The following is a 24,927-nucleotide window of genomic DNA, read 5'->3' on the forward strand; positions in this document are numbered from 1 at the left end:
GAACCCAGGTCTTCTGAATCCTAATCCATTACTTTATACACTGCACCACACTGGGTATCCTAATGACTTAGTTTTTGCCTGTCGTGAATTCAGTTTTAAAAAAATAATTAAAGTGTACCTGCATTTTATAGCGATTGTAACTTAGTAGTAATTAGTTACATGTCATTAAGTCAGAACCAATTTATAGCAACCCTAATAGGGGCTTTCAAGGTAAGTGAGATATTCAAAGAGTGGTTTTACCAGTTCCACACCCTCAGTGAGTTTCTGTGGCCGATTGGGCATTTGCACCCAGGTCCTAGTTCATCACTTTATCCACTAGTACAGCACTCTGAGAATTCCAAGTACAGCTTCTCAGTTAGCCTTGGTTTACAGGGGTGTAGCTTCACTACATGATAGATGAGGAAGGACCGCAGCTGGCTTAGGGTGTGTTGTAGGAGCTGAGCTGAGGACAAAATGGATGGGAAGAGAGTGGTCTTTGTATTACAGGGCTGTGCCTTTTCATATTCACATTTGTTTTTAAAAGTAACTAAAAAAACAAGGTAGTTAACATGGGAAATAATTCCTTTTTTTTAAAAAAAAAATCAGAATTACAGTGAACGTCTTTGAGGGACCTAGGAACAAGCGTTTGCAATAACTGCTGTATAACTTCCCAGCCCTGATCCCTTGCAAACTCAGGTTGGGAAGAAAATGGCCACTCAGAGAAGAGCCTAGAAAGAGGGCCATGTGCCTCCCATTCAGGAAATCTGGCCACCTACCAAGTTCATTAAATTGATATGTTAATTACAAGGAAGCAAAACTGTATTTCCAAGCTGGCTACTGATATTGAACAGATTGCTCATCCTACAACAAAAATGTAAACACAATTTATGATTCCCCTTCCATCTTTTCATACTGTAATTGCTGTCACTTCTTGAGGTGGGTTGCTAATGATGCGGGGCATTTCCCATCCCTGCTGCCTTAAGTTAATGCTTTCATCTTGCTCAGCTTCCTAATGGTGCAAATTCAGGAGACACTCAGGATAGATTTTAGATGCTCTTCCAGTCAGCCTTCCTCAACTTGGTGCTCTCCAGATGCCATAGACTGCAAAATCCGACATCCCTGGTAGCATGGCAGGATGCTTACGTTGGCCATGGGGTGAAAGGAGTTGTTGTGAACCACACGGAGGATGGCAAAGGGTAGTGATAAAGATTGCTTTGAGGTAGCTTAGGTGGCGAAAACAGTAAGAAACTATTTGTTAAAGCCATTTTTTAAAAAAAAATGCTAATGTTGATTTAGCTGGGATAAATAATTTCCATTGAGAGCTTATTTTAAATCTTGCCCTGCTTTTGTTTCGTTCCTATTATGCTATTTCTATCATTGCTAATTACTGAGATAATAAAATAAAGCAAGTACTGTAATAATAATAGTTGTATGTGTATTTTGCCTTGTAAATCCAGGGATGATCAGGGTAGCTAAAAGAATCAAGAGTGCCACTAAGTAAAAGAAAAAAAATGTTTTTCTTGTTGTTTCTTAATTTAGGCAGCCTTTTGCTTTTGCCAACTCTCATTGAGCTACCTCTCAGGACATAAAGCCAATCAATCAATTAATCAAGAATGATGGTCCTGCCTGGGTAGTGTTGGCAACAGCACAGGCATTGATGACTGGTGGTGTGAATGAAGAATAAAAATATGTGGGCAGTATGACAGCTCAGAAACAGAACTTCCGTTGTTAAGAGAGGGAATTGGGGGGGGGGGGGGCTGCAATTCAAAATAAGCAGACCAATTTGACTATAGATATGGTTGGCTGGATAGCTCAGTAGTTTAAGTATCTGGCTGAGGATCCAGAGGTTGGAAGTTCGATTCCCCCCTGTGCCGCCTGTGAGAAGATCCAGCTGGTGTGGCCTTGGGCAAGTTGCACAGTTCCAGCGCCCCCACCCCAGAAGAAGGAATGGTAACCCACTTCTGAGTATCTCTACTGGGAAAACCCTGGGAAAGGGTTACCATAGGTCAGAATTGACTTGATTGCACATGATTATTATTATATTATGACTCATACTATATGGAGAATTTACCCTTTTGTTTTGTTTGCAGTGAGTAGTAGAACTTGTGTTGTTTTAATGTTGAATCTCCACCTTCTTTGACCCGCGGACACACCGTTTTGCTGCCGAGTGTCTCCTGCATAATGTGAACGAATCCTTTAGGGCCATCTCTGAGAGGTGTGGTGGCTGGAATTACACCGTGGGCTCAAACCCACTTGATACACGAGATCTCTAGAGCCAGTCCCAGTCTCCAAGACAGTCCTCCTTCACTGTGTGGTTGTGACAAGGAAGGAAAGAAGAAAGAAAAGTGCCTTGAGCTCCCTAGAAAAGACATAAATACAACAAAACAAAATTTGCTAATTACTTTGAAGAACCTGCTGGGGTTGAGGAGGAGCAGAATAATATTTTAATTAGAACATCGTCCGAGGAGGAAGGAAACAAGTGTTTTAAAAATCCTTCCCCATGCTGTTTCTAGCAGCTGAATTGCTCCTAAAGCTGCTGTCTGTCTCCTGTAATGGGGGTACGGGGGTGGATGTGTGGCAAGTGCTTGCCCACCGCCAAATAGGGGCTTTGATGGTGAATGGGGAGTTGTTTTAAATCAGGAGAACAATAGAGGGAGAATCAGTGAAATGTCTGCTCCCCAGATTGTGGGTGGTGTTTGGAAAGAAACCTGGGCTGAAGGAGTAGATCAACGGACACAAGACAGTGATGGGGAAGCAAGAAAGATGGCAAACCAGCACCATCCCTTGGGTGTGTGTGTGTCCCAGTATTAACCTTAGACAGGTGGAACAAGCATGTAATGTTTCCCAGTTCAGTTGAATGCTTGTCCAGGTTGCAGAATTGGTTGCACTTTGCCCAGGCAGTCCAGAGCCCCAGTTACCAGACTGAGGAGGTCTAGTAGAGCACATGGGTTCTAGTCTGAGCTGGGTTCCAGGCTACTAATGAACTATATAGCCTGTTGCTATAAATCCTCTCGCTGAGTGCTAAGGAGATGAGATGCCAGCAGCCTTTGGGTTCGCCCTCTTCCTGCTTCCGCCCCACTCTGAATCTAGCAGGGCTGGTGTCTCAAGTCAGGCTGGGAGGGGAGGAGGGCCCAGAGCTCAGAATGGGGCCGGGAAGTCTGTCCGTGTCTAGCCTTCGGTTTGAACTTGGCTGAGAGATTCCTGCTCTCTCTGCCAGTTCTGATCTCCTCAGCAGATGTCACTCAGCTGTTCTTGACAGCTGGGGAGGAGAGGCAAGGGCGTGGGGCAGGAGCAGAGGCCCAGGGAACTGGGAATGGAGGGAGGCAAGGGAAGGGAAGGTATACAGTACTTTCTCCCAACTCCAGCTCGGCACCAGAGTTTGCAGAATCAACCATCGTAGCTTTTCCTTTTTAAAATCTAGGTTTATGGGGAGATCGCCATAAATGTTGAATGAAAACATGTCGCTGGTGGGAATGAGAGGCAAAAATACATGGTTGAGCACAATCATCATCCAACCTGCAGCTTTCCAGAGGGCTTGAATCAACTGCTCAACATTAGGTCCATTAGGTAAGCTGGCTGGGGATAATGGGAGCTGTAGTAGAACATGCCTGGAGAGTTTTGGATTTCAGCAAAAGATTGTTTTATGTCACTGGTATTATAAAAGGAAATAATTGCATGGAGTCCTGATCCAGAAAGGGTGGTGGGTGGATCTGTAAGCATATCCTTATCTGAAAGGGGGGCAGGTCTTTTCAGTTACTCTTGAGATCACAGGGCTGGATGCCTTCACTCCTTTCTATATTAGGATGGGAGATATCCTTGCCGTGGTCATTCTGGGTGGGTTTTAAAACTTGCACAGATCCCGATTCTGTCACTACCACCATCATCAGGGTGTTTTAAATTTACACAGCAAGAGTGCTAGTCAAGTCAATTTGCAATTGGGGACTACCTCATTTCTCTTATGTTCATAGGGCATATCTAGTCTTACTTAAGAACAAACTCAGAGCATGGCATGAGCAGAGCAGGGATGTCCATGCCTTGCCTCTCTCATCCTTGCATGGGAGGAGGAGCTGCAAAATTACTGTCCTTGCTTACAAGAGGGCAAGGGCTTTTGTGGAGCTCCTAACAAGAGAGGAGCATAAGAGAAGCCCCAACAGAGGATTGTGTCTGGGGTTGTTTGTTTTTAACAGTGATCCCGTCTTTTTGTCCTTGCTGGGTCTGTATGTTTTGCTTCGCCGAGGAAAAGGAGTTTTGCACAAAGATAATTGCACCCCTTGTCTCACTCTTGTCTGGAGGTGACAAAATCTTGTTGGACTTGACCTCCTTGTGGAAATTGAGACACTTTAAATGAATGAGAATTTTAACAAAAAATTAGCAAGTATTTGTTAACATCTCTTGGCTGTGTTCTTTGCAAGAAGGGTGGGCAACCTAGCACGCTCCAGATTTTTACAACACCTTTCGGCCCTGAGCCATCAGAAACTGGCTGAGGGTCTACAGTACCTGCCATTTCTGGTTTCCTTCTTCATAACACTCTTCCTCCCCCCACCCTCAACTACACCATGCAAAAACTTTTGATTCCCAGCAAAGCAAACTGAAAGTTTATCATTAATGGCACCTAGGATCAGGAGAGGAATCCCTTTGCCCTCCAACGAGTAGCGTGTGTTCCTCCTCCTGCTGCTCCTCCTTCTCCTCCTCCCATGTTTGTGTTTGCCTGGTTTGTGTGTTTCGGAATGTTCTGCGATGGCCTTGGGCAGCTGGGGCGTGACCCTCTGGACAAGTTGTTCTGGTTTTGAGCACAAGTGCAGGGCTGGGGTGGAGGATGTGTAAGAGCAAGATGATTTGGAAGGAGGGCTTTTCTCTCTGCGGTATGGAACCTTGCTGTCAATCCCTCATTTCTCGTTAACAAACAGAGAGCTTGCACCTCTTGCCTGTAGTGCTTTTCCATTTGTGGGGAGTTGGTAATGCAGGAGAGCGTTCAACACAGTGACCAACGTCTGCCTCTGGTCAGTGACAGCAGGCTGGAGGACAGGGCTGAAGGTGGAGGGCAGGGCTGAAGGCCCAGAGCATCTGAGGGTGAGCGGAGCCAAAGAAGAGAACCAGCTGCTTCTCCCTTCCCCCTCCCTCTCCCCACTGAGGAAGGCTCTCAGGCTGGAGGGGAATGCAAATAGGCCTTGATCCTCCACACACTGATAAGAAGCAGAGGAGAGTGATCTGGCTAGCCAAAGCCTCTGGTTGCAGTGGATCTGCACCCTGTTTGCCTTAATGGACCAGACACACCGCTGCCTGCAGCCTTAAACAGTTGGATGCATTCTGACATGTATATAAATCTATGGCAGGGGGCATGGCTTAAAATCTGGATTTGCTGGTCCACAAGCTTGTTTTCCTCCATGGATGCTCCACATGGAGAAAGAAGCACAAGTGCATGTTCATCTATACTAGTTCTACCACGAACTTGCTCTGACAATCCCGCTACAACCTGACCTGATCTGCACCGCCCAGGTTGCTGTGTGGATCAGAACTTACGTTATGTACCCTTTGCTCTTATCCAAATTTGGGGATGCAGTGCACAAATAGATTTCTTGTAATTACAAGTAAATGTTTCAAGGTGTAGGGAGGACTAGAAATACATGTTTTGTGTAAGAATAGATTCAGAAACATATTTGAATGTGATTTTTATCTGCAGATTTTAATGAAAGGATACAGAATTATTAAGCAAATCAGTTGCAGATGAACAGCGGAAAAAAGGCATGCTAAAGTGGCGTATCTCAGGCATAAACTAATCCTCCCACCTCTAATAATGAGACTGGGTCATCCCCACAACCAAACACAAAAGAGAGCCCCCAATGTGTTGTGCCTGGGTAGGCCTAAGGTGCAGAACTGTCTTCTGTCTAGTTTACACAGATGATTTATTCTGACAAAATCTGTCTATGAGGGTGATGCAAGAGGATCATTCCAGAGCTCTTTAGACAGAAGCAAAAGATTTAAGTCAAGGGCTATCCCCTGGAAACCCAGAAACCAAAGATACAAATGCAATGTGCAGCCTTCAGAGTCTTGGTGAGATTCTTTCTGCATCATAGTTTATTTTCTTATCCATTGCATATATCTCCCACTTTTTCTTTTATGGGCTCAAGACAGGTGCACTGGCTTTCCTCTTCTTCATCCTTGCGATAACCTGGTGAAGAACACCAAGCAGAAAATAGTAATCAGCCTATGGTCACCTATGTCCAGACCAACCCTAAACCATGAACACCACACAGACTCCTGTTGTTCCTTGTTTTCTCACAACTCTAAATTCCTGAGTGATGGATGATTGAATGAAAAAAATAATCTCAGTTCTGTAAATCCAGCCTGAAGGCGGGGAAGAGAGAAGTATAACCAGTGTTAATTACTTGATTTTAAAAAATAATTGCAAACTGACATTATTTTACTCTAGCTGTAGACATCTAATTGTGGATGTCATAGAATAAGATTGATTGATTGATTGATTGATTGATTGATTGATTGATTGATTGATTGATTGATTGATTGATTTCTATACCTCCCATCTGGCAACCCAGGCCACTCTGGACGATTGACACAGTACAATAAAACAAAAATATAAAGGCCAAATAATACAATATAGTGGTGCCTCGCAAGACTAGTGCTTCGTTTTATGACGAAATCACATAACGCTGGACGGTGAGTTTCAAGCCCATAGGAACGCATTAATCGGGTTTTAATGCATTTCTATGGGCTTTTTAAAATCGCTTTACGATGTTTTCGTTCTACAGCGATTTCGCTGGAACGAATTAATATTGTAATGCGAGGCACCACTGTATCAGGACAATAATATAAAATAGTTAATACAATATAGACAAATGAAAACAATATCAATAAGAGATTAAAATAAAATAATGAAAGAATGCAGGGGAATTGAAGATTAGCCTATATCTGGTTAAGTGCTATTGTATCAGAGCATAATAGAGTCTTGGAAGGCCTGTCTAAATAACAGTGTTTTTAGTAATCGCTTAAAAATTTCCAGTGCATATTTCGGGTGGGAAACCATTCCACAATTGTGGGGCAACTCCTGAGTAGGCCTGGTTTCTGGTCACTGTTTTCCAAGCCTCTCTCTGGGTCAAAACTCTCAACTGCCCAGCCTGGGAAGATCTTACACACCAGGCAGATCTGCTCAGAAGGAGGCGTTCTGGCACAGATAATGAGGTCCCAAACAGTTTAGGGCTTTGTATGTTAACACCATTACCTTGAAGCTGGTATGGAAATGAACAGGTAGCCAGTGCAGGCTAGCCAGGGTGGGGGAGATATGTTGATGTCTTCTCACCCCACTCAGTAATCTGGTGGCCGAATTCTGGACCTGCTGAAGTCTCCGTGATGACAGCAAGTGCAGCCCCATGTAGAGAGCGTTACAGTAGTCTAATCTCAAGACTACCAGCGCATGAACCAGCATGGTGAGGGACCCAGTGTCAAGGTAGGGACGCAGCTGAGCGATCCGCCTTAGATGGAAACAGGCAGAGTGGACCACAAATGCTATCTGCGATTCATTGGGTCCAAGAGTATGCCTAAGCTGCGCACCTCATCCTTCGCGGAAGGAGTGACTCCACATCCCCAGAATAGACTGGGGAAGGCAGAACTAGAGAAACATACAGGTGAAGTACAATGCCTATGTAGCTCTGTGAATTGGGTACCAGGCTGCAGTGACAGAGATTGGGAGTTTGATTCCCTACTGTGCTCCCCAGGTCAAGAGCCAGTGCATCTAGCCTAGGCCAAGCTGCATAGTCCCAGAGCCCCCCCCCCAGAAGAAGGCATTGGAAAACCACTTCTGAGTACTGTACTCTGTATCTATAAAACCCTGAAAAAGAGTAGTTTATTGGTGCCAATGGGAGCACTTCTGATTATTAAATCTGTAGTCCGTGTGGCTGCTTAATTTGCTTCCAGATAGAGTTGTGGGCAGTATTAGTTTCAGTGGCAGCCCTGGGACATATGCACTGGGTTGTGACAGCAGAGAAACTCTTCTATTTTCCTTTCCCCACAATTAAAAATATATATTTTATTAAGTGACACAACACTATTTCAGATATAAGAGAGTATTAATACTAGGTTGCTGTAGCGCTATGCCACTTTACTAAACTAAATAGAAGAGAGGGAAGTTGCTGCAGCCTGCAGAATGACAGCCACAGCAAAGGCTGGGGAATGGGCAGGGGTGTCAGTAATTAAAAGGAGTAGAAATTGAAGCGATCTGAAGTGTTCCCTGAATCCTTCTCACAGGAGTAGAAATGTCTTCTGTGTGAATGGAAGGATTGCTCAAATGTGAGATAAACTAGATTACTCTGAAAATAAGAGCCTTTTAAACGTGACCCAGATCACTCCAAACTCCCTGTCTAGTTGCGTCCTCTCAGTCATTGAACGAGAGCAGCGCCGAGGTGACTCTTACATCATAAATTACATTGCTGCAATGAAAAAGCATGGGATAAACAGCAATATGTTTTTGCCTAGCAGGAATCGGATACTCAAAACAAATGCTGGGGCTCAGACATCTTTAATTTTACCTGTATGTCTCCTGCACCAGGTTCCTGTTGAAGGATCCTCACGTTCTTTAAAACAAACAAACCACTAAGTACATCCTGCAAGCCTGAAGTCTGTTCGTCCTTGATGTACTTGGGAATGTTGGGGCATTCCTGTCATGACCCTCAGGCCATCTAGCACAGTATTGTTGATGTTGATGGGCAGTGGCTATAGAGGGTTTAACTCAGGATTCTTGGCCAGCCCTGCCAAGAAATTATGCCAAGGATTGAATCTCAGATGTTCTACATGCAAAACCTGTGCTCTTCCACTGAGCTACTACTGCCTTATACTGGCTGCATGTTGCAATCTAAACAAGAAGCGAAATAGAAGCCAAAATCCGTGCTTTCAAGATCTTGATATGACAAAACAGAGCAATGAGGTTTGTCAAGAACATTTTAAGCAACTATTATATGTTCATTATGCAAGAACCATATATTTTGTAATGCCTTCACTTGGCTGAAATACAAAATTAAGGCAAAATCCATGGTGTTTTTCACATTTTAAAAATTTCTGTGATGGGTGGATGGATCCCTAATAAGGGATCTCTTGCCGCCCAGAGTTGACCATTGGTCTAGATGGGCGGGGTACAAATATAAATAAATAAATAAATAAATAAATAAATAAATAAATCTGTTCGACTTTTTTTTTTTTTTAGCAGGGGTTATCAGTAACTGGACTTTTCTATACTAGATACATAAGATGCAGCCTTTTGTATCTTATGTCTCACTAATCTGTCAAAGAACCTGGAGAAAAAAAAGCACTTTTATGTGTTTCCAAGAAATATTCTTGCGATATTTTTTTCATTTCTGGTGGGTTGGGGAAGAGAGGATTAGAAGAAAAATGGAGTGTCCAGAAAATGGTCCATTTTCTTTACATGATTGAGGAGGTCTCCCTCATTTCCCCTCTTCCCCCAAAGATGTGCCGTTGGTTGAAAACATCTGCTCTGGAGCATATGATATTGAGGGGATCTTGGGACTCATCTCATTCGTTATTGATATTACACTTGGCACATTGTCCTCAAAGCCCTGCTGATGTTCAGATCATGGCAAATGGGACAGATGCTGGTGGAATGAATGGGTGAAGTCTGCAACAACACATTGCAGCATGAAATGCTGCAGAATTGAGATTCCAGCCAGCATATTCCCTTTCCTTTCCCGCCACATTCCGGATTCCATTTTCAGTGAATATGCTTCGTCTTCAAAGGCCTCTGTGTGTGAGGGAGAGGGAAAGAGAGATCCAGGAAAAAAAATATCCCCCCCCCCCTAAAGATTTTTGTATTTCTGCAACTTTGGAGATCAGCTCTCCCCAGCCTGCTGATAACCTTTGCTGCGGTTTCGGAGTGCCATCATGGCTACATATATAACAGTGCTCTCTGCCTGACCATCCTAATGATTAAAAAAAGAGAGGCCGAACACCTGATAAATACTACTGGGCCTTTGTTGAAGATACTACAAGGCCTTTGTTGGGCCTTGTGCTTAAAAAAACTCTAGCTTGCCATTGCTACATTATTATTTGTATCCTCAATTGGGTTTGTTGCTCTTTTGTTGTCTTGTTCCTGGGTTGTATTGCTGTGTCCGTGTTTGACTGTGCTTAAGTGCCCTGGCTTAGGGACTCCCAAGTGGAACAGTGTGGAGAGTCCTGTTCCTGCCTCCCATGGCTCAGTTCTGTCCCTTGTACCTTGCTAAATTTCTCTCCTCTACTTGAGCCCAACAGTTTGCATTTCACAGTAGCTGAGACTACTTGGTCCTAAGTTGTTTTCAGGGATTTCCTTCCAGCTTCTCCCCTCCCCCCCCAAAAAAACCCTCTTTCGTTTAATACTTGTGTCAGTTTGCAGACTCCCCCAGATTAACTGATGCCTCCCATTGGTGAAGTTGTTTAAGTTATGAAAGCAATGCCACTTGACTAGAGGGAACAAATCTCCATGGATGGTAAGTGCTTCTGTCTAGTTTTCAGGCTACCTTTGGTTTGTTGGCCAAAGGTCTCCCACGTGCCCACCCTATGTCTTCTGTGGGTTGCAGAGGTTTGAGGCAGGTTGTCTAGGACACACCCAGTTGGTGCAGGGTGCTTCCAGGCCTGTTTGAGCTTCATAACCCTGTGGGTAGACCAGGATCTGTTGGTAGACATCGAGAGGATTTGTAGCAGATTCCAATTGTTTGTCAAAAGCAAACAAGTGGACTCACACCCCTGCAAATTTTATTGCTGAAGTGAAAAAAGAGTTGGGGTAGCCAGGAGTGGATCATGGTATAGAAGGACTATAACTTTATTCAGTTGTATTATTCAAAACAAAGTGCCAGAATGTGAAAATCTAACTGTAATAGGTAGCGTATAGAGATGGCCACGAATCAATTTGGCCTACTTTGTCGAAATTCATGTATGTGGCACCACAGGTGCCACGCGTTCCGTCCCCCCACCCCCAGCTGACTGCCTCACCAGCAATCCAGCATGCACCTCCTGGGTCCTCCTCCTTGGGTGGCTGTCCTGTCCTGACAGGAGCTTGGGCTTCCTTTCCCCGCCTTCTCCAGCAGCCAACCACTCAGACCAGAAGGCAGGGCAAAGATTCTTGCTGAGCAGCTGTTGAGTGGTCAGCTGCTAGAGGAGGCAGAAAAGGCAAGCCCGAGCTTCTGCCCAGACTGGACAGTCACCCGAGGAGGACGCGGGCAGCATGTGCTGGATTGTGAGTGGGGCAGCTGGCTGGGCGGTGGGGGGGCATCTGTATTACTGCATGTACAAATTACAACAAAGTGGACCAAATTAATGTGTGCCCATCTCTAGTAGATGGCGAACGTAAAATTATTCATTTGTGACACCGTCCTTTTTAATTGTTTTTTAATCACTTAAAAATACAAAGATTCAACAACTCCCCTTCCCCCTCATAATACTTTGGGAGTACAGTGGACCCTCTACTTACGGTATTAATCCGTATTGTAACGGTGGCTGCAGGTTGAAAAGTCTGTAGGTCAAGTTTCCATTGACCTACAATGCATTGAAAACCGATTACCGTATTTTTCGCATCATAAGACACACTTTTTCCCCACAAAACAGCGGTGGAAAGTCTGTGCGTGTTATGGAGCGAAGAAAACAGATTATATTTTCCTGTTTTCTTCTCCTAAAAAATTGGTGCGTCTTATGGAAAGGTGCATCTTATGGAGCGAAAAATACAGTAACCCCGTAACTGGCCGTTTTTGTTCCGTTTTTGCTCCATTTTTTTTTCCCCTGGTCTTTAGGTCGATTCTCTGGCTGTAAGTTGAACCTAAATTTTGCAGCCAGAGAAGTCTGTAACTCGAAAAGTCTGTAAGTCGAGCCATCTGTAAGTCGAGGGTCCACTGTATTTGAACACTTGTGTTTTGTTGTGTACTGTCAAGTTGGAACCAACATATAGCAACTCCAGTAGGACTTTCAATGCAAGTAAGATATTTAAGGAATGGTTTTATCAGTTCCACCCACTCCCACAAACTTCTGTGTGGTTGAGCTGGAATTCAAACCTTGGATTCTTGAATCTTAGTCCGTCAATCTACTCACTACAATACTCTGGGTATCAAGCATTGCTACTTATTCCAAAGTATTAGTAAATATCATGGTGTTAGCTTTTCCTTACCTCTCCCTCTCTCCCCCATCCTCCTTTCTTTCCGCATTTTATAATTACTATGGTTACTGGCGACTTTCATTCCCAGCTTTGCCAACTCCTTGACAAGGACTCCTTCATTTGAAGAGTGTGCACCTTTTGCCCTAAGGTTCTCCCACAGGTCTAGTTTGCTCACCATTGCAGGGCGACACATTCTCCCGTCAGATATGGTTGGTTACAATCCCTCCCCAGTTATCACATCTAGGAGCTGCTGATCAGCCAGGGTTCCCTGTTCCTTTACTGTGCCCGAGGGTAATTTGGTGGACAGATGGCAAAAAGCCTTCCAAGTGAATGCTGCGGAAAATATGCCATGTGCCAACCCCTGCTGTGAAGGTTGGGAGGTTCTCTGGTGCCTTGTATAACTCCCCAGCTTCCTTTCATCAGAGGCCTTCTGGTTTCGTGCCTCATCATCTTTGCTGTTTATCCTCTCCGAGTGTTCAGTCCACAGTGAAATCGAATAGGCTGCAGTGGCCTCTGCCAAAGGCATGTCAAATCGGTGTCTCTCCCCCCCTTCTGGGCCCCCTCTTCCTCCGCAGTGGCAGATCCCTGCGGGGTGAGTGTGTCTTTGTATTTAACCCAATTCTAACCTTCTCTTCCTGGCGGTGGCAGAAAAACATGACATTCACTGACCTGCATTGCCTCCTGCTGGTCATTTGGTAGTACTACAACACATGGGCAGGAGAGTTTCCTCGCCCTGGCTTTGCTGTTGATTTCATGCTCTCCGAAAGAGGCTGCTTTCTCTGCAGTTTGAGTGGAATGCGATGTAATAATAGAGGGAGGGAAATGGTTTGGCCGTCTTCATGGGCGATGGATCTAGGAAAGGAAGGAGGGCGTGGCTTCATTTTCAGAATGTTGTAACCGCCCAGCTGTTCATCTCACACAGAGTCTAGGGGGGGAAAAAGAGTTTTGTGGATATTGAAGCTGTCCTTTTTCAAAACAGTCGCTAGCCCACAAGATGGTGGGATTTTTTGTATGTGTCTGTTTTTAGTGCGCTAGCTTGAGCCTGCTCAAAGCCTCTGACAAAAGCAGGACTTTAGCGGATTGACCACTCAGTCACTGGATGACTGTGTAGTGTACCTTGTCATCTGAGATAGGGAAGGGCACCTTTTGCCAAAATATGGGAGCAAGGTGTCTCCCCCATCCAGACCAAAGGCTGCTTTTGTGCCTTAGTCCACACAGCCACCCCTTTTACTACATCAGTGCTTCCCAACCTTGAATAACCCAGATGTTCTTGAACTGCAACTCCCAGAAATCTTGGCCAGCAATATTGTATCTGGTGGTGGAAATTTCTGGGTGTTTTCGTCCAAGAACACTTGGGCTATCCACGGTTGGGAGCCACTGATCTACATGATTCTGAATGTCTTCCCACCTGATATCTGCAGTTTTGGGTTCAGGCTATATTGTTGGAAGCAAACAGAAAGAAGCAGTCCCAAGACAGAACATGGAAAAGTTGCTTTTTGAACTTCCTTCCTTCCCTCCCTCCCACTCCTGCCTTTTCTCACTTTTGTTTCACCTCCCCCGCTGTCTTCCCTAGATTGTCCTTCAACCTGACCCCTTCCTCAGTGGGTTTTCCCACCTCTGCCAGTGGGCTTGTCCGATGTTTCTCTATTGCTCTTCTAGTTCCGCCTCACCTCTTTATCCCATAGGGGTGGTCCCTTTCCACTTGATCTGGGGCTTTCCCTTCTGAGCATCTAAGGGTCTCTCCTGTTTCTCTGTAGGGGAGGATGGCACTCCAGCCGGCATGGTATCGGACCGGCTATTCTCCTCACAACAGCTCATACCTTGGAAGACAGAAACAAAATTCAAAAAGATCTTGATAGGCTTAAATACTGGGCTGAAAGCAAAAGAAAGAAATTTAACAGGAATACTGTACGTACAAAGTTCTACAAAAAATAACTCACATGCACATTTACAAGATGAGGGATACTTGGCTCAGTAATATCAGTTCTGAGAAGGATCTTGGAATTGTTGTAGCTCACAAGTTGAATCTAGGCCAATAGTACAATGTTGCTGTATAAAAGGGAAATGCTATTTTAGGCCACATTAAAAGAAATATAGTTTCCAAATCACAAGCAGTACTAGTTCCCCTCTACATTTTGGCACTGGTTAGGCCTCACCTTGAGTATTGTGTCCAGTTCTGGACACCACGCTTCAAGAAGGATGCCAACAAATTGGAACAAGTTCAGAGAAGGGCAACAAGGATGATCAGGGGGCTGGAAACCAAGCCTTTAAGAGGAAAGATTGAAAGAACTGGGCTTGTTTAGCCTTGGGAAAAGAAGACTGAGGGGAGAGATGATAGCCCTTTTCAAATACTTGAAGGGTAGTCAGATAGAGAAGGGGCAGAATCTGTTCTCCATCATCCCAGAGTGCAGGACACACAACAGTGGGCTCAAGTTAAAGGAAGCCAGATTTACAGTGAACGGATAAGTTTATAATCAAGAAATACACAAGAAACATACTTAGTATCCAAGTAATAAAAATAAAATACCCATTTAGTGCCCCATAAACTTGAACAAAATGTTATGTATTATAATTGCCATTATCATTAGATGCAAGTAAAGAGAGGAAATCCAGAGCTGTGGATGCCACCCTGGCTCTGAAGGTGGGGGCACCTAGAAGAAGGTCTCAGCAAACAGGATTTCAGATGGACTGCTATTTGGCATTAAACCAGAAATGACCTCTTCTGGATAAAAGCTAACAGCCATTGAAACTATCAGCTGAGTATGTTTCTTCCGCACAAACTTATTCTTTCACTGTAATAGATTGTATTATGTATTATTAGGTCCAGTGTGACAGCCTTAGAGATCTAGATTTGATGAAACTATCAGCTTTATACAATGAGTACTACCAGTCAGGGCAGGGAGAGAAGCAAAGCTCACAAGAGTGTTTAAAACTGTTCCCTTTCAGTCTGTTATGAATCTCACACTCGGCCCCATCTGACAACAAATAACATCATCAACAACAATAAATACCCCTTTTTGATGCTGCAAAGCACTTTCTGAAACTGTGCCTCCTCTGTGGTAGGTCTTGGTACTGAAACTAATCTCCTCAAGGATAGCAGGCAGCCCAGTCTTAGAGGAAGATACATGTTAGTGGCCATTGGTAACCTTATTCTCTCAGGACTAGCATTGCCTGCAAAATGCTGATCAGGCAAGCATGATCTTTCTATACAGACTGAGTTCAGGCATCGCAACAAGCCATGATATGCTCGGTCTAGATCTGGTTTGTTCTGTTCAAACATACTGCTGATAATGGGCCCTAGTTTGTTTCTTTGCCACAGAGCTCAGTCTTGTTGGTTTATAAACTTTGTCTTGTTGCTTTAGAACATGACTTACTGTGGTGTCTGTACCTAAAATTGTAGTTTGTTTCCCCAGCCACCCGGGTAAAATTAGAGTTGACAAAAGAGTTGAGTGAGGAAGACGTCAGAAATGTGGAGGGCCATCCCTGGTTTATTTGGTTGTCTGCCAAGCAATTTGTGGCTTAAGCCAAAAAAACAAAACAAACCCACCATGAATAAAAAGTATAAAAAGGCACACTGTAGCACATGAATACACCTATAATGTATTTACATTTCTTTATATTATTTATATGCCACCTTTCTCCCCATAGGGGACCTGGCAGTTTACAACAGGTAAAACAAATTTAAAAGGGCTATATAAAAACATAGTTAAAAAACAAACAAATGGTAATATTTTAAAAATCAAGCTTAAAAGCAATTTTTTAAAATTTACAAATCTGTAAGTTAAGAACCAGCATTCCTGAGACACCTTACTGCTTAAACGTCTGCCTGAAGAGGAAGGGGTTCGCCTGAGGATGGAAGGACCAGAGGGAGAGGACCAACTAAAGCCTCGGGAGCAGCCACTGAGAAGGTCCTCTCTCATGTCCTCACCAAACAAGCTAGGGAAGGTGGTGGGACCGAGAGAAGGGCCTTCCTGGAAGATCTTAGAAGACTAATGGAGTCATATGGGGAGATACAATCCTTCAGATAACCCCCAAGATGAGGCTGGTTGGTTATGCTGGCCCGCTCAAAGGACCTATTGCCAGCTGCTCGACCTAGAGCAGAGGAGAAGGTGGCAGCACCAGAAGTGCAGTGGGCAGAATATACTGCTTGGCTTTCATTAAGAAATAGCAGGTTAAAATCTCTCATCTAGATTTCAGAAGCTTGCCTAATAATATTGCTCCCTGCCAGTTCCTGAGGAACATGCACCCTAGGGTAGGGGATCATTCTGGAGAATGCCAGCAATGAACAAAAGCCTATGGTGGCAGCCATTTTCAGTTCGGCAAATGTAGTGGCAGATAGCTTTCTGTTCTGTACCATCACTTTACAAAGTTTGCTGTAGTAAATTGTGCAAATATTGCACACAGAGTTCTGGAGAGCTTACTTTGGTAAATTGTAACCACAGTCCAAGAGGCTCCTGGTTTAATGACCAGAAAGGTCTATGAAAGGAAAGATGTTTGCCTGAGAGTTGCTGATAATGCTGGACCCTGGGTGTTATACATGGTATAAGATAGCCCCTTGTCCGGATGGGGCAATAGTAGAGGGGGGCATGTCAACATATGTGTTCATAAACACATTTGCCTTAAACCCCCCCCCCAAAAAAAGTTTATTCCATAACAAATGTGATAACTAGAAGTAAAAATACCACAAGGTCAAGTTTCAACTGACTCCCCCAGTAATTTAGCAGCCTTGCTTAGCTCTCATCTACCCACTGCTGGTGTTTTTTTTAAAAAATGGAATATGCACGTCCCTATATGCCTATGGTTTGGAAAGGGTGAATTTGTGTGCAACTTCCTGATCAGCCAACATTTGCTCCAGAAAGGATCTGTGAAGGTGTTTGTTTGTTTCTTTGTTTTTTATTTTATTGTATTAGATTTATACCCCGCCCATCTAGACAGATAGTCTACTCTGGGCGGCATAACAAAATTTAAAAACAATAAATTGTTTTGTTTACATTTCTTAAATTTATATACTGCCCTATTTGTGCCGTGCACTATTCCGGGTGATTTACAGAAGTGAAAGCATGTAATAATCAAATATTAAATGAGCAAAACTCCAGGGGCATAAATTGTAAAAAAATACCCCAACTTGTGCCCTAAGCAGCTACCTGCAGCGCCTCAGAAAAGATTGCTGTAGCCCAGTTGCCTTAGATTCCACTTACTGTGTGGTACATAAAATCTCACTCCAGGCTTCCCCCCTTCCTTTGTGTGAGTACTGTATAACAAATTCTTAATAAATTTTCCTTCCTGTGTTTTTGTTGCTTTTTCAGTCTTCGTGTCCAAATCCTCCCCAAAGAAGCCTCGTGGCCGGAATATCTTCAAGGCTCTTTTCTGTTGCCTTCGTGCGCAGGATGTCCGGCAACCAGCCTTGGGTGGAGAGCATGGTCCTCATAAGGAAGAGACCAGCACCATTGCCAAGGTAAACAACTGCTGATGTCCAGAGAATTATCACCAGGGAGACCTGGAACAGTCGGAGTGTCTGGTCTGCAGATCCTTTCTCCGTTCGATCAGCCTGTACTTGTAACCCATAAGATATAAATTCTGAGGCCTCCAGCCACTAAATTGTCTGTTACCGTGTGCATCAAGTGTTCCCTCTTGCTTGTGATGTTTCTCTCACTTGCATCTAACCCCCTTAACATTAAACAACCAATCCCCTTGTGGATCTGATTGTTTCTAATAACCTCCATCAGTCCCTTTTTTAAAACCACTTAATTGGCCCTCTCTCAATCAATTAAAAATGGTCCAGCAAACTGATAGTGCTTTAAATTAGGAATATAACTTCTAGAGCTGTTTCACACATTATTGTTTTTTGTCAGGACAGGAGGAAGCAGTAGAAAACTCATGTTTAGAGCATAAAGATATGTATATTGTATATTTCACTGTTTGTATTTGAACTGGGTGGCTGTGATCAATCTGCATATTTATTTATTTTATTTATTTAACTTATATGCTGCCCACACTACCCGAAGGTCTCTTTTGTATTTAGAATACAATAAAAGGGCAAAATAAAAGGGCATTGTAGAACCTATCTTTTTTTCTATGTGAATATGTTAGTAGAAGAAAATATTTTGCATCTATTGTTGGGATTTATACATCAAACTTTTAAACACATCTATTTAGCCAAGCACTTTCCCTCAAAAAGTATACCCCTTAATCTTTTAAGACATGACCAGGGGAGAGGAGGTTGAAAATAGACCTAACATTGTATAATAAAGAAAAGTGGCCACATACAGAGCACCCTTCCCTGCAGTGCCAAAGTAGGTAGGCACAGAGCTCCTATGCAGAGCTGCACCAGGGAACCTCTCTAACGTTATGTACCATCCCCACTTCTCTCCATTGCATCCCAAACCCAGTGCAGCCTCTATGTACCTGAACATGGTCATTTGCACTCGCCATTCTTTGTACACAGTAGTACTCTTTGGACAGAAAATGTGTAATGTGTGAAACAGCCCCTAGAATTCTGTTCCTCAAAATTTGGTGGGTACATCCAGAGATTCACTGAGTTCCCTGATTGGCAGTATTACAGTATCATCTTTTTCATAATGTCTACATCTTTGCTTTCCTCTTTTTTCCCCCTTTTAGTCTGATCTGTTGCAGTGTCTTCAATACCAGTTTTATCAGGTATGTTTTTCCTCTGAAACTGAGGAAGATCTGTGTCTTCATATTTAGCCGGGTCTGTGTTTACCTTCTGTCTGCATGTTTGTGCATATACCATTCTCCACTGAGGCCAACTTACATTTGTATCCTTCCACCAGAACAAGCAGAATCATATGTGCTCATTATTTGATTATTTTGTCTATATTACATGATATTGTCATGGTCTTTTGTTGCCATGAAAAATAGACAAGGATTTCTGCAAGTAGATCCCCACCCTGGTTGTGGAGGATGTTTGCACAAATAATTCAATCTTTGCAAATACATTATCTTGAACTCAGAGCACTACCCCACTTCCTTTAATCTCTCTTTTATGACTAGTGACCACCAGACGTCAGCTACATGATAGCCCATGTCAACATCCATGTCTGTTGGATGTCCATACTGGAAAATGTTCATATACAGTAAGGCATCTTGCCTTCTACATATTTTTATCTGTGGTACCCACCAATTTCCCTTCTGTATCAGAAATGTCTGTTCAGCTGACGTTGATCTTCAGTGTTTGTACAGGAGCAATCTCTGGCCTATATCTAACGCTTAGTCCCAGTGGAAGTAGACCGTCTGAATCAATAGAAGGTAGGTTAATTTCTGTTGATTTAGTGGGCCTACATGAGTTGAGACTAACGGTTGAAATTAGGCATGTGGAAGGAAGACTTACAGGGAGAAATGGAGGCAGTAAAGGCTCAGCATTGAAGACAGGAGGGCCTGGCGTGCTCTGGTCCATGGGACCACGAAGACTCGGACACGACTAAACGACTAAACAACAACAAAGGCTCAGCATTAGGGTTTTTACTATGTACAAATGGAAAGAGAGTTTGTACTGAGGAATTTGTTAAGCATAGCAGTGTGATATGGGAATCCCAGAACAATGTTTGCTATCCCCTGTTTTTTTATCTTTCCATCTGTTAAAGTTCTGACATGCATTACCATCAAATGGTGCAAGAGACAATTGATAATAATAGCACAACTCCAATAAAATCTAGTATGCAATAAAGTACAGTGAAATGCAGTATGTCAGCAGTACAATTCAAAGTTGAAAAAGCGTTAAAGGAAGGCAGGTGCCCACCTTGATCTTAGAATGTCCTGCCACAAGACTTTGTGATGGATGCTAGCACAGACGCCTTTTAAATGGTTAGCGTTGGATAGCTCAGTGAATTAGGTTTCTACTGCAGAGCCAAATGTTGGGAGTTCAATTCCCCACTGTGCATCCCAGAAGAGCCAGCCTGTGTAGCTGTGGGCAAGTTGTACAGTCCCAGGGTGCCCCTGGAATAAGGGAATGACAAACCATTTCTGAGTCCTCTCTACCTAGAAAGCCCTGAGAAGGATTGCCATAAGTCAGATGGAACTCGACAACACACAAATACTGTTATTAGCAGGTGCTACAATACTGGAATCAAGTCAGGTTTAAAATAACATTTCCATATAGTTGCGGCCCTGCATTATAAACGATAAGCGATTACTATTTAAAATCAACCCCTCTAAATTACAGTTAAACCTTATTTGCCAGCCCAAAAACCCCACACCACAAGACCTGCACCAATCCTAGATTTATAATGAACATTTTTTCCCATGGAAGTTGTACAACTTTTGTGCCATTTTCAAAGATACAGGAATCCTCCCAGGATCCAGCTCATTCATCTCCTATTGTGGAGGGAAAGATCCATAAGGACTGGATTCTTAGGCCTTGTGGATGGACATGTAGACAGGTTTTCTGTTCTTGGTCATTTTACCTGTGCTGTCCTTGTCTGCACACAATAGTTGACTTACTAAAAGTAAGCCCATTGTGAAGGATAGAGTGCTGTGTTTCCTTGGCACTTGAAGCTTATCTCATAAGGTTCTAGCAGTGCAGTTCATGGTGCATTGGTAGCTAAGTCTGCCTGTTGTCTTCTTCTAGATTCCTGGGACGTGCCTTCTCCCTGAGGTGACTCAGCAAGACCAGGGCCGAATCTGTGTGGTGATTGATCTGGATGAGACCTTAGTGCACAGCTCCTTCAAGGTGAAGCAAGAGGGGATGCTCTGTATTTTATTTGGTGACAGGGAGTGGAGGGGCAGGACACGTCAGCCATGGATGCACAGCATGCAGGCTGGTTGGGGGAAACGTGGCGATGCTGTGCCTTCCCTCAGAACTAGCTTTCTAAGGCATTAAATCCACATTCTGTGACAAGCCCTGGATCTTTAAGGAAATGAAGGATGATATCCAACTGGTGTTCTTCCATCGATGGAAAGCATCCATCAGTAGATCATGGAGATTTTTCTCTGACTTCCTTTTTCCCCTGGAGCAATCTTAGGCAACTCAAATTTGAAATGGATATTTTTCAGTGTTGGTATATACTCCAAGACAGATCTAAGGTTCTCTCACTCTCTCACTCTCCCCCCCCCCGGTGTAAGATGGGCTGCAGGGCAAAGAAGAAATAGTTAAAATTGTCCCACTTTGCTGATGGATGCCTTCCATCAGCAGGGATTCTTAACTGGATCCCACCTGGAGCTTTAAATGGTGACAGAGGTGTTGGATCAGATCTTGTGAAATGACAGAGTGAGACCAAGGGGAGGCATGGTCTGCCTGTTTATTTTGTCAAAGATACAAAGAGGGTGTGTTGTGTTTACTTTGGTGGCTGAATAAAGTGGCCTGTTTCTTTGTGGCTTTTTCCATTTCTGTTTTTACACGAAATCTTCTGTACTTGAAAGATGGTTCTGAGGCTTACTCAGCTCCATCCTGCTCACTTTGTACAGTTTCTGCCACTAGAAGAAATGGTGGGTGTAGTGTTTTTGTCTCACTGTATTTGAACAGCAAATGTCAAGAAAGAGTAAGCAATTTGAATAGGAAAGAGAAGCAAGAGCAGAGTTGGGAATTGTGACTTTTTGGTGGCCTACTGCTTTCAGAACCAGAGGCCGTGATAGCTGTGTGGTTTTGAAAGCTGTATCCCAGAGTATGAGTGACTAAATGTTTATTTCTCTACTCAGTGGCTCACAACCTCAGGTAAGCCAGGTGTTCCCAAAAGTCTTCACCACCCACTGTGCTGGCCAGGGTTTCTGGGAATTACAGTCTAAGAACACCTGGGTTGCTTAAATAAATCACTGTTTCACTGGTTAGATTTATTTGTTGTCATTTAAAAATTGGACCAAATATATGGTTCTGCTGTAGAAACAGTTCTTCATCAACTGTAGGCATCCTTCAGTCTCGAGAGACTATGGTAACATGCTCTGAATTGAGGTCTTGGAACAGCATCTAGTGTGGCTCAGAAGGCCACTTCAAGAGTGACAGTCCCTTCCACACTGAAGACAAATACAATTTGTCTCCTGTCCAGCTCCCTGACCTTGCTGGTTTCAGGACTACCTCTTGGCCTTGGCCTGCTGAACAAGGGTCTCTTCAAATTGGGAGAGGCCATGATGCACTGCCTGCCTCCAGGCTATAGAAAGAGAAGAAAACCCCAATATATGCATTAGTACATACAGGCACATAGATTCTGAAGAAACGTAGGGGGCAGATTTTGCAATTGCAGAAGTTAGCATTTGGGGGAAATAGATTAAAATGGCATAGAAAAATGCTTCTGAAATGTAACTGGTCAATTTTATAACTTTTTTCAGCCCATCAACAATGCTGACTTCATAGTGCCTGTTGAAATAGAGGGGACAACCCATCAGGTAAGCCTGTTGTTCTTACCGCAGGAGTTCTTATTTGCTGACTTGCAGGTTAGGAGGTCTCCTCGGCACCTATTGTGAAAATGGTTGATTTGGCCTTCTTTGTGTCCCAAGAGGACATCTTCTGTTGAGCTCTCTGCAAAGAAGGGAAAGAAGACCACTCTGTGAAGGCTTCGGCCTGGTTCAAGTAATCCAGGATAGGCTGTTACTAGTCAGCGCGGCCTATTCTTGATTACTTGTTTCAGGAGGTGGCCCCTTGTCATGGAGGGAACATGGAGCAATTGGACGGCCAGCAGGAGCCTCCGAAGACAGAAATGCAGCCCAAAGGAAGAAGATAGTGGAGATCTCCGAGGAATGTCGAAGTCCACTGAATTGTTTGGCTCGGCTGCCTTGTTTGTGGGATGCCTGTGGCTGCTCTGGATCTGCTGCCTTTAAAATGCTTTAGGATTCATTAAGCTGCTCTAAAGGGGAGCCGTTTCTTTCACTGTCACACAGGGCATTATTCTTCTATTGGGCCTTGTCATATTTCTCTTCACTCCGGCTAAAAAGAACCATGGCTGTGGTGAGAAAGCTGTGTAAAAGGCCAAACAACAGAAACATTTACTTTAATGTTCAAAATGCTGGTCCTGAAGGGGCTGCCATCTTAAATTCTCAGGAAGCAGCTATTTGGTACAGCTTTCTCCATCATAAAAACCCTACCCATGTGTCTAGTCCTCTGGAATGGATAGCTAACGGCAATGGAAAGTGGAATACTGAGGCCCCCCCGCCCCCCAAAAAAGGATTAAGTCCAATAGGACCCACAATCTGATTACTCAGCAACCTATCCCTCCTTTCTTCCCTTTTGAGTCTCCTTCACAAGTGATACAGAATAGATTCTGAAATCATTGCTTGGATTCCCCCACACATCCGAGTCTGGTGGTACCATATTTACTCGGTGTATAGAGTAGTATTTCTCCAAATGAATAAAATTCTGCCATTTATCCTGAGCTGTTAGCTGGGGTAACATGCTCCATTCACAAATATAGGCCTCCAGCTTCCTGTTGATGTCTTTGTACATCCTTCTATTTATAATATTCAGATGTCTCTTCCACTGAGGTGGAGAAACCACAGCCCTCCAGAGGGGGTGCGTAACTGAAACTCCAGTCAGATCTGACCGTTTTACTGTCCTCCTGGGAGATGATGGGAGTTGGAGTTCTCCAAAGCCATGGGTTGTCTCCTCAAAGCTGCTGTAATAATAATAATACCAATGCAGGCCAGAATTGCTGACCTCACACTCCAGCCCAATCGGAGGCACAAAGGAAGCCCTTACGGCTTGGTTAAGGGAAAGCAGCCTGGCCAGAGGGTTAATGGGAGAAAAACAATGGGCCAGGGGAAGCATCCCCTTTCCCTGTCCTGGCCGCTCCCTTGTCAGTGCCTGAGTCTAGTTGTTTGCTTGAGCAGCCAATTCAGCCCGACTATAAGTTGGGTTCTCAGTACGAGTCAAGCTTCTCTGCCGGATTCTTCCTCACCTCTGCTGCTCACCCCGCAGGTGTATGTGCTGAAGAGGCCGTTTGTAGATGAGTTCCTGAGGCGGATGGGGGAACTGTTTGAGTGTGTCCTCTTCACTGCCAGCCTGGCTAAGGTGAGAAGGAGAAGGTTGGCCATGGACTCAAGGGTGGGGAGGGAGGAGGTCTTCTGGTCACTCACAATGTCGGAGGCAAATAAAGGGTTGTTTCAGACTAACTTTAAGCTCTTAGGGATTGCTAGATCTTTTCAGTCTAGGTGCTCTTCATGCATGAAAAAGAAGGTAGCGTTCAACACCGAGAAATGCCAGATGTTGTTTGAGGATTAAATTAAGCAAAATATTTTTACTTAAATTTGCTGCTGTTGTACAGCTTATTTTGCTTTTCCCGGCCACGAAAAGGAGCGAAGGAACCATGCAGAAAACTAAAATTCCCATCACCTGTCTGCTAGGCGTTCTGCCCAAGCCTGGTTTGGTTCCTGAGAAAGTGAGATAGCAAAGTGCAACTTGGCAGCTATGTTTTATTTCCCTCTCCCCCGGTTGGATCCATGCAGTTCAGCAGCTTCTGCTGGAATCTGATGACATCCACCAAGCTTCCGATTGCCAATTGTGGTGGTTCACTAGGGTGAAGTAAAATGCAGAAGTATTGCTTGCTTTGCCCTGCTCCACCCAGATACACTTGGAGACTGCTGAGCGAAACATCTCTAGAAGGAGATGTATCCTTTCTAGAAGGAGAGGACAAAAACTGGGTTTTGTCCTGCTGCTGAATTTCAGAGATTTACTTTTGCTGGCTGTGGCAGCCATGTTATAGAGTGGTATTGACCTGTAAAAACAGCTAAGGGGTTACATGCAGACTTGTGAACCTGGCCATTGCCCACTTGACTGTAAGAAATCATTAGCCCCTTTTCAGCTTTCTTTCCATATCTATAAAATCTCCCAACTTTGTTTGAAGAGGATAGTAGTAGAGTCTACGGCAGAT

General features: G+C 43.9%; 1 protein-coding gene across 2 annotated transcripts in view; it reads left to right on the forward strand.

The window, feature by feature from the left end:
• CTDSP2 (CTD small phosphatase 2) overlaps nucleotides 1-24,927 on the forward strand; it is a 56,025-nt gene that overhangs the window by 25,676 nt on the left and 5,422 nt on the right. Inside the window, exons 2-6 of one of the 2 annotated variants that reach the window (XM_020784523.3) lie at nucleotides 17,425-17,573; nucleotides 18,737-18,775; nucleotides 20,703-20,804; nucleotides 22,394-22,450; nucleotides 23,976-24,068. In XM_020784523.3, coding sequence (XP_020640182.1) covers nucleotides 17,425-17,573; nucleotides 18,737-18,775; nucleotides 20,703-20,804; nucleotides 22,394-22,450; nucleotides 23,976-24,068 — 440 coding nt within the window. The remainder of the gene's footprint in view (nucleotides 1-17,424; nucleotides 17,574-18,736; nucleotides 18,776-20,702; nucleotides 20,805-22,393; nucleotides 22,451-23,975; nucleotides 24,069-24,927) is intronic. The other variant, XM_020784524.3, reaches the window with a different exon arrangement.

This window comes from Pogona vitticeps, chromosome 2, assembly GCF_051106095.1.
Source record: "Pogona vitticeps strain Pit_001003342236 chromosome 2, PviZW2.1, whole genome shotgun sequence".
Classification (NCBI taxonomy): domain Eukaryota; kingdom Metazoa; phylum Chordata; class Lepidosauria; order Squamata; family Agamidae; genus Pogona; species Pogona vitticeps.